The 12,516-nt window shown below is 40.0% G+C and overlaps 1 protein-coding gene across 1 annotated transcript in view; it reads left to right on the top strand.

The window, feature by feature from the left end:
• The first annotated feature begins 167 nt into the window (after positions 1-167).
• Positions 168-12,516, top strand: part of ASB7 (ankyrin repeat and SOCS box containing 7) — a 49,807-nt gene continuing 37,458 nt past the window's right edge. Inside the window, exons 1-4 of the mRNA XM_026510347.4 lie at positions 168-783; positions 946-1,040; positions 8,279-8,400; positions 10,250-10,511. Coding sequence (XP_026366132.1) covers positions 10,301-10,511 — 211 coding nt within the window. The 5' untranslated portion in view covers positions 168-783; positions 946-1,040; positions 8,279-8,400; positions 10,250-10,300. The remainder of the gene's footprint in view (positions 784-945; positions 1,041-8,278; positions 8,401-10,249; positions 10,512-12,516) is intronic.

Below are 12,516 nucleotides of genomic sequence, written 5' to 3'. Positions count from 1 at the left end.
GTGTCTCTTAGCAACCGCATCGAGTCCCTCCGCCAGGGGCGGAGCATCGGAAGCCACAGGGGGGAAGCCGAGGGGGAAGTGAGTGAGACCAATCGGAGACGACTCCCAACCTCGATCGGCACGCCTCCTCTAACTGTCGCGAATGCGCAGACGGCTTTACGGCAGGCAAGGGGTGGGGGCCGCTGGGGGTAAGGAGGAGAGAAGGAAGCAACCAACCAACCAAGTCGCCCCCACCCCCCACCCCCACCCACCCCGGACCTGGTTTACGGCTCCGGGCTCAGGCTCCGATGCGGCCGCTGATTGGCTGCTGAAGGCTTGGTCCCATCCCAGTGACCCCAAAGTGCTGGAGGGAGGGGGCGGGGGTGGCCCAGTGCAAAGTGCATCTCGAAAGCCCCCTGCCTGGAGCCCCCGCAGCTGGCACTTCGGACCCTGTATGACCCGGGACCTAGCTGCCCCGAGACCTCCCGTGTGCCCCCGTAGCTGCGAGCCTCCGGCCCGGAGCGCGGCAGCCCCTGCTCCGAGCCCTCAGACCGGGGCTGCCCCCCCCCCCCCACTCGAGCCGGGACTTCCTCCCTGCACCCCTGCCCCGAGGCTGCCCGGCGGTCAGGACCGTCGCCCCAGTTCTGCTCGACTGTCCGGATGCTCGCCGGGCTGGGGCCGTGAGCACCGAGAAGGATCAGGAACACCCGTGTCCGGCCCTGCTTGGAGTGTTTGTTCAATGGAGAAGTTGGTGAGTGTGGAGAAGGCTGAAAGGAGGAAGAGAAGCAGCAGCTGAGGAGACAGGTAAAGTCAGTTACCTCCCCCGAGGGGAAAGGGGCTGGCTGGGAGAGAGAATCTCTGCTTCTTCCTGTCTGCCCTTACCACTCTTCTTTGCTACCCCTTCCTCAGAGCCCCCTCCTCCTCGCCCCTGGGTCACTGCACCACTCACTGGTTTCTGCTTTCCAGGTTTGAGCTGGCTAGAGAAGACGAGAGAGCAGGAAGGGGTCAAGCCACCCACCAGAGAAGCAGCAGAGAGCCTCTGACCAGCATCCTCTATAAAGGTAATGAGCCAGACCTCCCCTCCCCCATTGTTTATTCCTGGCCCCTACCTCATTAAGCGTTGCTTTATTTTCAGTGTAGTTACCTGGAAATGTGACTCTTTCCTGGCACCCAGTTTCCCAGCAAAAACAAAACACTGTGCCTGATCCTTAAGATTTTAATTAATAACTGCTTTATCTCAGAAATATATTTTCCCCTTTCTCTCTGTACGTTGTTTCCGTTTTCTGCATTATCTCTTGTACGTTGTACCATTTACCCTGCTCTGAGACTTTGAGACCTTTTTGTAGCTCCCCCCCACCTTACTCTCATAGGAATTCCTCAATTCCTTGTTAATTGCTTGTTAATTCTGAATGACTCTGCTTTTTAATTAAACCACAATTTTCTGTTTTCCCCTTATGTCTTCCTATCACCTTTCCTCTACCTCTATCAGAAAATCTTTTGAGTTAACTAACTGACAAGGGTTTGGTAGAGGAAGGTACAGTAATGGCTTGAAATTTATGAGTTTCGGAAAATAATGTGACTTTTTTTCCAGTGGAAAGTGAATCTGTGTACCTGGATAGTGTGGATAGTTTGAAAGCAGAATTTGCCCCTGAAGCACTTAAATATAATTAGCTCCTGTGGCTTTTATGTGTTTCTGTGTGACAGATGTGGATGGATTTTGAAACTGTTATAAAGATAAGTAATATTTGTTACACCTTTGATTTTCTAGAAGAACTTAAAAAACTTTATACAATATTATGTTAATCATTGACACTCAAGAGTTTGCAAGCACAGGACTGTTTTGGTGTGTTTAGAATTTAGGGCTTTATTTTTGCACTCTTCATAGATGAGATTTTTCATCTCAAAACCCTTATAGATAATTTGTTAGATTGAAATTTAAGCATCTCATTCATACGATCACATTTCTGCCGCTGTATTTTGTTGCTGCCTCTGAAAATGCACTGCAGGTAAGTTTAGGACATCCATATACTTCCTAAAGGGAATATGATCAGGGAAATTATATAAGAGTTAATTCAGAAATTAGTCAAGTGAATGACTTCTCTGCCATCCAATAACAGGGGTATAAAGTGACTGGTTAATCTCAGAGTTATTTTAATATCTCAGATTGTTTTGGGAATTTCAGGTACAAAGAAGTACTTAAAATAGCAGAAGTTGTTAGGAAATTTTTGATTTACTCTGTTCCACTGGACTTTGTCTTCTTCAAAAATAAATTAATGTCTTTCCTGATTCTTTTAATTGTGAAGACATTCCTAAAGATATTTCTAAGTGCTCTGAGGGTTTGTGTTTTTCTTGAGACCTGGAACTTGACACCCAAGAGTGTATGCTACCTGAGTGAGACTGAAAATCAGTATCTAGCAGTGACTGCTCCCATGGTGAACATTTAGGGCAGCCTTTATATAGGGCCCACTTCATTTCAGTAAAAGCTATGCTGAGGTCTATCAAGTTAAAGGCAATTTTCTTTATTTAAATATGCAAATCACCAGAGAGATGCCTAATGATGACTTTAGGATTTTTTTTTTTTTAAAGATTTTATTTATTTATTCGACAGAGATAGAGACAGCCAGTGAGAGAGGGAACACAAGCAGGGAGAGTGGGAGAGGAAGAAGCAGGCTCCTAGTGGAGGAGCTTGATGTGGGGCTCGATCCCATAACGTCGGGATCATGCCCTGAGCCGAAGGCAGAAGCCCAACCGCTGTGCCACCCAGGCGCCCCAGGAATTTTTTTTTTTTAATGCTAACATATTTTAAGTATGTGTTTAAGGTAAAAATGAATTCTGTATTTTCTGTTCAGGCCTTCTCACTTAAATATTTTTTCTACTTTAGATAGAACTCTAGCGTGTTTTCATTTGCAAGGGGTGTTACCACCTGAGATGATAAGAGAGCGGGTCTGTGGCAAGTCAAGCATGGACGGCACAGAAAGGACATTGCTTTCTCCTGGTTGCCATCCAGATTATTCTCATTGCTTAAATATTTCATTGATCCCCTCTCAGCTTTTAACAGTTTTTCTAGGATTAGGGAATATATATATATATATATATATAAATTGTTGGTATTGGTTCCAAATACTAGCATGACTGAGAGTGTTTGGTCTAGGTCATGCTGAACATTTAAAACATTTAATCCGGGTAATTATTTACCAACATGGACAGTTAGTTTACATTTTTCAACCCGCTAGTTAACTTTGTCTGAATTCTCTTGCCAGGTACATGGGTTTTTAAAGAAAAAAAAAAAAAAGGTAAAGAACCCAATTTATTTGATAACCAAATACAGATTTATAGTCACATAGGGAGAATAACTGATTTTAACTGAAGATCTTCAGTGATGTATTTTGAGGATGCTTTGGCTCCGTAGTTTTGTCTTTATACCTGAAGTGATACCGTTCACAATTGCTTAATATTATGCTATATATAATATCTATTTTCTTTGCGTTTAACTTTGATAACATAGAAATTCATACGATTCCCAAGAAGTCTAAAGTCAGATAAAGTTTATATAAGCGTACCTGATATCTGACTGACAGCCTTTCATGTCATTCCCAAGTGAAGACACTCCCTAAGTAGAGAATGATTGTCTGCTTTCTTGCTAACTTCCTCAGTACTGACGTGAGGCTGCTAAGATGATCGTGCCAGACGTGAGTTACTAGGATAATATTGACAAGACCTCCTCCTTTACAATACTTGTGATTTAAACCTTGAGTTGAGCCTGGATTAAGTGAGTTATACAATCTCCTCTCTTGCCTCTTCCACATTCCATGAAAATGGTTGGTTTTTCCTGCTGGAACGTATGAGAATTGTAGATAAGTCGTGCATGATAATACATCCTTGTGTTACATGGAGGCCCAGCAATTTGGAGGAAATATGAATGCCCTTACTTGTTCTAGAACATAAACGCCATGCTAACTATGTGGAGTGATACTAAAACACACTTCTACTTGATTTTGGGTTGCAAGCTCTTGATCATACAAATAGTGCTGTTCAGTATAGACCTCAGTGGTGTGGCATGCTTTGGGCCTTGTGTTCCTGCAGCCATCTAGGACCTGTGAGCCTGTGATGGTTTTTTTTCTCAGAGCCACTATCCTTGGAGTTGCTGATTTTATTTTCATACCAGCCTGTGTCTCTGTTTGCTCTACAAAGAAATGCTTATTTCCTTTTTTGAGTAGCAAGCTGTTATCTTGTTTCTAGTTTGTGTGAAATCTGAAAGCACAGTTCTAATTTGTATCACTTAATCCAAAAATGTGTGGACTTTTAGTGAAAATAATATGCAAAAAGCCATTAGAGACGAATCATTTATGCCAAAGGAAACTGGGGACATGTGGCAGATCTGGTGAAAGTTTTATACAATTTTAGACAGGTCTTAACTGTATTTTGTTTTATAGTTATTTTACGCTTCGCTCTGTTCTGTGAATATAAACTTCTTTTAATTATGTGAAGCAAGAAATTTGGTTTCAACTTAATGCAAGTTCACTTGGCATCTTTATGGAATTTAGTGGTAACGTTTTAATTCCTAAATTTATAGTCTAGTATGGTCAACAGTGTAAAAGCTCAGAGGCCTGAATGGTTTTCCTTTGACACCGTGTAGGGTAGAAAAAGATGGATTCATAAAATTTAAATACGCTATTCAACACACTATCCCATTATCAACACACATTCACCAAACAATCCCAACACACATTCCTCAAAATGTGTTCCCACATTGGGGAAGTGGCTCATTTTGATATGTAATTCTGAAGTCTTCCTCGTTTGAATGTTTTTTTTTTTTTTTCCTCTTTTCTGACTGAAACCTGAAATGGAATTTCTAAGATTGCACCCTCAGAATTTTAGTCATTCTGAGTCATTAATTTAAAACAACTCACATTTACATATATTTCTTTAGAAAATTGCCTCCATGGCCATATTCTTTCATTTTATAGGTGACTTCCAGAAGCTCTCAGATTTTCGAACTTCACTTGAGGGGAAATAGACTTTTTTCCAATCTCATCTCTGGACTTCCTCTGTGATTCTTAAGAGACACCTTTAGCACTGGATAGTGTATTTCCTTTTTCAGTTCAGTAGTCTTTTAAAAAAAATTTATTCACATGTGGATAGCTAAATTCTGTTAAGTGCAAACTCACATAACACCAAGATAAAATTTACTACTTGTCTCGTGCCTTGGCTATTATAATGGATATTTTGGTAATAAGTCATTGCCCTTCATAACTTAAGGGATACAGCTGACAGGAATTAAGTGTCTATTTTTTCCAGGAAAGACTGATGCATGTGAAGTGTGCTTTTTTGGTTCAAACCTATGGTTATTATTTATAGCACTTAGTATTGTCAGAAAAGAGAAAAATGATCTTAACATTTCTAGGTATATTTGATTTATTTTAAGTATGCGGAACTTTCCTTTTTTTTTTTTTTTTTTTTTAAGATTTTATTTGAGAGAGCAAGAGCGAAAGAGAGCACAAGTGGGAAGAGGGGCAGAGGGAGAGGGAGATGCAGACTCCCTGAGGAGCAGGAAGGCCGATGTGGGGCTCGATCCCAGGGTCCTGGGATGATGACCTGAGCTGAAGGCAACCGCTTAACCGTCTGAGCCACCCAGGTTTCCCAAGAACTTTCTGTTAAAGTTCTACCAAGAGGTAACAGCAGTGGCCAAGGCTCAGCAGTGTGCCAAACACACGTCAGGCACTCAGTGGACTTTCATTTGTCTGAGTGAAGGAGCTCATAGAGCATTATCACAAGTTACTGTGGTTTGTGCACCTTTCTTGTTGAGAGAAAGAGTCATTTCATCTTTTAATGCAGCCTTTTCTTGATATTATTAATAAATTAATACCATTTCGTATTCTCCTCCACTCCCGCCTTGCATGTCCTCCTCCACGCATACCCCGTCTGCCTCCAGGGAAGGGGCCACGGGTAGATGGAAGACAGTTAGAACAAGGATTCTTAAAGGCTTGAAACCGTGGACGGTCATCTCCACTTCTCTTGGGAGGCAGGGATACCAAAGACACCCTTGGAAATAAGGTATCCAGTGGTGTTGATTTTTGAAATGTAGCTCATGTAGAAAGTAATCACCTGTTCATGTGTGGAAAATGCTGGAGGCTCATCATTGGAGACCTCAGTTTGCATTTTTTAAATAGAGTTTTTATTTTAGTATAGTTTTGGATTTATATAGAAAACTATTTTATAGAAAGATTTTATAGAAAAGATTTTATAGAAAAACATGCACAGATAGTACAGAATTCCCATATACTTCACACCCAGTTTCCACTAACATCTTATATCATAGATGCATTTGTCACGGTTAACGAACCAACAGTGAGCATTATTATTAGTTAAAATCTATATCATAATCAGATTTCCTTACCTTTTACCTAATACCTTTCTTCTGTTCCAGGATCTCATCTAGGACACCACATTACATTTAGCCATCTTGCCTCCTTAAGCTCTTTTTGGCCGTGACAGTTTCTCAGACTTCCTTGTTTTTGATGGCCTTGACATTTTGAGGAGTACTGGTCAGGTATTTCGTAGAGTGTCCCTCAATTGGAATTTGTCTGGTATTTTTCTCATGATTAGACTGAGGTTATGTGCTTTGGAGAAAAAGAGCACCAAGGTAAATTGCCATTCTCATTATATCATACTAATAACATGACTTGGCACTGCTGCTGTTAACCATGATCACTGAGCTGAGACAATGTCTTTCAGGTTTCTCACGATAAAGTTGCTCTTTCCCTCCCTTTCCGTGCTGTCCTCATTGGAAGGAAGTCACTATGCATGGCCCACACTAAAGGAGAGGGACTTATGCTCTACCTCCTTGAGTAGGGAGAATCTACGCAATTCTTTGGAATTATGCACAGATTTTGTTTCTTCTCCCCTCCTTTATTTATTTATTTATTCAAAGAGTGATAGCAATATGGGCATATCAGTATTCTATACTTCGGGTTAGACTTCAGTAGTACTTGAATTATTGTGTTGAAATTGTTCCATCTTGGCTACTGAGAGCTGTATTCATTGGCTCCTGTGTTCCTGTGACATAGCCCCATCACTGCATTTTTCTTTGAGCACTTCCTTTTTGGCACAGTGAGATGCTCCAGGCTCATATTGTATATTTCTTTTCTTGCCCCACTCTCAGAATTGGGCATTTCTGTAAGGATAGTTCCGCATTTTTTGCAGCTTGCCTTGTAAGAGTTGTTCTGATCATGTCTAATTCATTTTTATTTTTAGAAATGATAGGCAGTTTTAAGTCAGATATTATTTCCAAGTGCATCTTGGTCAACTCTTTGGCCTTTCTTGAAGAAGTTTGACATGGGAGAAAAAGGTGTGGAAAAAGGAAAGGGTCCAACTGGACTACCCTAATTTGGGTGGGTTGAAAATTCTGGTGCGCACCCAGGAGCACCTGTGACTGCCAGTCTTCCCAAAAGCATGTCAGGTTGCCAGGTCACCTGACCTTTCCTGTTTAAGTGACACAGGGCTTAGCACACCCACCCCATGGGGAAGGGATGGCAGTTTTCCCAGTGAGTAATTCCTAGAGTGATTCTAGTGTAATGTGTGGAACTTAGTATGTGCTCTTAACCTTAGTGGAATTCACAGACCTAGGATTTAATTTACATGGAGAAAGGCCCTTTTTCTTAAAGTTGTAGAGAAAATGTTTTTAAAAATTCGTGTGGGGAACCTGGCAAGAAATATTGTTAATCTTTTACCTATTTTGATGTAGGCATAAAGGAACAACAGTTTCAAAATGGTTAACATAATGCTTTTTGGGCATATGAAGTACCAGCATTTAAAGACATAATCTCCTTTTAGTTGTCATAGATTCCATTTTGTCCCTGGCCACCTACTGTATTGAATGAACACATACTTTCATTTTTATCCTGTTTAGAAAGAGCAAGCGCCTACAGTGTCAGTTGAAAAGTAATTCAGATGAATCAAGTCTGAAAATATATTCTGAAAAGAGCAAAAAAATAAAAGGAACCTGTGTTTGTATCCAAATACCAAATGTGTGATTTTTTTTTAAATTATCTTTGTTCATTTCCAAAAAACTGCCCTTTTAGGGGAAAACATTCCTGAAAATAAACCATAGTCTATACCAGTTTGGAGATTGACATAGGTACCAAGATGATTTTCTTGAAGCATTGATCTGAGTTCTTTCTGTGCTCTGTAAGTTTGTTATAAAGTGCTAAAATTTAAGCTTGTCAAAAAGTAGACGGTGCAGCAACTCTGACTCTTTATTATTTGGAGGAATCTTCCCATAATTGGTATTTGTTTTTAGGTTAAGAAAGCTCATTCACGCCGCCGTCTGGACACACTCTGAGCCGCCTCCTCACGATGCTGTATGTGCACAATGGTTGTTAGGCAATCCACGTATCAGGAGAAGGGACGTTCTTCCATAAGGTAGGTGACTGGGGGCCATTGGTCATCTGTGCAGTTCTTGATTTCCTTCAGATCCACTAATGTGTACAACACACAGCACTTGCTAAAAGAAAATCCAGGTTTGCTTTGACATTGATTGGATCTTGCACAGTAGACCTCATTTAAGTGCCAAGATAATTGTCTCATTTTTTAAAAAAAAATCTGAAGCTGATTGTTTTGAGCACATAGTAGTAGTAGTTTTCATTAATTTCTTCTAATGGTCTTCAACATCTTGTCTTATAACTCTAAAAACAAGCAAAAACCCATTCCAAAAGGATTTTCGGTTTTAAAATTTCTAAGACAGGAGACTTGATTTTATAGTGTTGATTGAAAAAGTAGTTGAGTGAAGAGATAAGGGGGAAATCATGTTTATTAAGAAAACAAATTGTCAGGAAATTTCTCGTTTTAAATTATATTACTTAATAGTAACATGTAGGAGTTTAAAATAACCATTTTCAATGTACAAAACAACATAAGATACTTGATTTTACTCTTAAGCTGTGACGATTTGACCTAGGTCAGGCTTAAGTTTACCTTTGTACAATATATAACGAGAAGTTTTACAAGATAGATTATTATTGGTAACAAGATTATCCCAAGATGTCTAACCTACATAGGAGACCAAAATGTCTTTAAAGGACTTTATCACATAATTTTTTATTTTTAGAAATGGAAGCCTACTAATTAGAAGATGAGTCTAATCTATTCCTTAAAATTAGCCCAGATGGAATGGCTTTTTAGAAGCATGTTAGTTTAAGCTTCTGTAAGCTTCTGTAAAGCTTAAAAATGCACTGCCAAAGTTTTTGCACACACATGTGTACGATGCCACTTTTCACCAATTCAGTTTGGACTTTTCTTCTTCACAGGAAGGAGATCTCATTTTATATTGAGTCTGAATGCACACCTCTTTTGTGACCTATTAGAGAGTGCAGAAATTCAGTACACTCCTTTTTCTTTAAAATGATTTTTTTCATGTGGTGAGTCAACAGAATGTTTCAGTTCTTACAATGTTCACATATTTTGTGTGATCTTGGTACTCTGCAAGAGTCAAACTTCTGGAAAACAAATTAGACTAGTAGAAAAGATATGTGGCAGAAAAAGAGGGGTGGTTAATCGTGCATCAAATAATAAGGTAGGGAGGAGAGAAAGAGAAAAAGAAATAAACAAAAGGAAAATACATGTTGTCTGTGCATTTTACTTTAATTCACTCCATCTACTTCCCCATCCCCCTCCCTCCCCAAACCTTTCGCCCTTTAGGGCTAAAAATAAAATATTGTTGAAATACTTTAGGACTCACCTAAAGTTTTTTACTTTTTTTTTTTAACTGCTTTCTCATAGTTAAAGGTCTGTAGTCTTCATAGTCTATGAATTGTCCATTGTCCGTAGTCTATCAATTGTCCACGTGAACTGTCCCTATTCACTCACTAATCTGTGATAGAATCCTTGAATGGTTTATAACTGTGCATGAGGGAAATCAAACCCATCCAACTCCTCTCTTGCCTCCCATTTTCTAGCTGTCCAGCGTCATCTTCCATTATACCTGAAATAATGCTGCTACGTTCATGAGATCTTTGCTTTGAGTCTTCAGAAGACTACAGAAGAAATGCCCTGTTTCAGAAATTTAGAGCTTTAAGCCTGGCTTTTTGTTTGAAATCTTTTATAATCTTAGGGAAATTTGGTCATAACAGGTGCATGTTACTTAGTTGTAGTCGGATGAGCTGTCATTACTCAGATTTACACAATTTAACAATGGAAAATTCTATGCCATTTAACAGACACACCATGAGGAGCCACGTATTCTAAACTTCTTGTATTCTGCTTCCCCTCAAAGGCTGTTCCCGGTGACCTAATGAATCCTTTGTAAAAAGCGGACTCAGCTAGGATGTTACACCACCATTGTCGAAGGAACCCTGAACTCCAGGAAGAATTGCAGATTCAGGCTGCAGTGGCCGCTGGGGATGTTCACACAGTACGGAAGATGCTAGAACAAGGCTATTCTCCCAATGGCCGGGATGCTAATGGCTGGACCCTGCTTCATTTCTCTGCAGCAAGAGGGAAGGAAAGATGTGTTCGAGTATTTCTAGAACATGGAGGTGAGTTTACCAGAAGCAAACTTTTCTTACCAAGGAGAAACTTAAATTCTATTTAGTTTAAAATGTATGTGCCCATGTATATAAAACATTTATCGCTTCTCTTTGGTTAACACCCAACTTCTTATTCTCGCCTTTGTGAATATTTGTTGCAATTATGCTGAGTTTTTTTTTAAACCAAATTGTTTAAAAGAGCAGTCTGGTGAATGCGCTTTTTCCCCCCCATAGCTCTATTTTTTATGCAGCCAGGTTTTCCCAGCAACCCTTCATGTTGTCCAGTTGCTTTTGTTTCAGAAGCAGAAGTGGCTGTGGGACCCACAATTAGAGAGTTACATAAGTTTCCCCTTTGGTAATTGCTCGTGCAAACAGAGACCTAGTACAGGCCCCTTTAAATATCATGGCCTTAATAGCATTGTATCTTTTGAATTTACCTCTTGTAAAAAAAAAAAAAAACTTTTGGATGGTTTCTTTTATTGCTGTTTTAGAGCTCTTGCCTTTTCCAGAATTGTACGTAGTTTCTAGCTTAGAAGACAGGTTACCTGAGGTCCGTTTTGTATAAATACACACAAATTGGGAGCCACCTTTGACATTTTATGCTCTTGCTTCAAAAAACTGTCCATTCCCATAGTTAATAATTTCCATAATTAATAATAACTAATAATTGCTCTAAATTAGTTTACTTTTTTCCCCAGTTGAATTTCTACTTACTTTCTTTTCCAGAGATGGACTGTATGTATTTTATCATTTGTACCCATTTGATCTCTGTGATGATGGCGTAAAGCAGCGTAGTTGGGACTCAGGTTCCATACGTGCCCTTTGGGGGCCTGAATTGCAATTTGACAATCGGTTAGCTTCATTTTTAAGGTGTACTGTGTTACGAGACTAGTCAAACTTGTAAACCTCCTTGAAGTACAGAGAACTCTAGAAGCCCCAGGGCTCTGGTGAGGGCTGTGTGAATCGTGTGCACTGTGAGCAGGAACTAATTGCAGGGCACTGCTAAGCCTGAGACTGAGTCTTCACACATCCCAGGGGCCCTGTAATAGGAACTAGATCCCTGGAACAGTGGACTGTGGACAGGGCCCAGCCATTTGCTGTCCCATGCCTCCTTCGTAGCTGCCTTCCAGCCCTCCTGCTGCTCTTGCTCCTACCTCATTTCACCTTAAACCTTGGAAAGCTCACTTCCGAAGTTAGTGAAGGGAAAAATGGAAGAGGAACAGGAGACAGATTGGAAAAAAACTGAAAGGTGGGTGTAGGATCAGAACACTTAAAATTCTGGCTCTGCTTACCAAGGTCAGAGTTTGCAGTTTTAATCCAACCTAGTCCTGTTACTTTCTGCTGCCACCAGCCTTGCTTTTAAAAAATTAACTAAAAAAAAAAAAAAAAAAAAGTTCAGTTACTCAGGTCATATATTGTCTCCTTAAATAAAACAGTTTTCAGATAAATTACAAGTAAAAGCCAAAGACCCCTTTGCCCAACTCCCAATCCTTTATGTCTGTCCCCACTCAGAAGTAACCATAGGTATGAGTTTGGGGTCATTTCCCGACATTATTGTTCTCATAGAAAATATGTCCTATTGTGTTGTGTGTGGCTTTAGAGCATAAATGATATCATATTGACCATATTATTCTATAGTTGTTTTTCACTCAACTATATAACTTAAGTGTTTTTTGTTTTTGTTTTTTAATATCAGGGATTGGCAAATTTTTTCTGTAAAAGGGCAGATAGTAAATATTTTAGGCTTTGCAAACTCTACTGTCTCTGTCATAATTACTCAGCTCTGCCTTTGTAGCGTGAAAGCAGCCATAGACAATTTGGAAATGAAGGAGTGTGGTTGTGTGCCGATAAAACTTTATAAAAGCCAGTGGTGGGCCAAATTTGGCTTGTGGGCCGTAGTTTACTGAGTTTACTGAACCCCATTTCCTCACCCACCCTCACCTCTGTGTGGCTATGGGTGTGTGTGTGTGTGTGTGTGTAGATATTTTTTAATAGCTTTTATTGAGGTAGAATT

Source organism: Ursus arctos, unplaced genomic scaffold (genome assembly GCF_023065955.2).
Source record: "Ursus arctos isolate Adak ecotype North America unplaced genomic scaffold, UrsArc2.0 scaffold_28, whole genome shotgun sequence".
NCBI lineage: Eukaryota > Metazoa > Chordata > Mammalia > Carnivora > Ursidae > Ursus > Ursus arctos.
The sequence above is the reverse complement of the archived record's forward strand: the minus strand, read 5'-3'. Positions and strand labels throughout refer to the sequence as shown.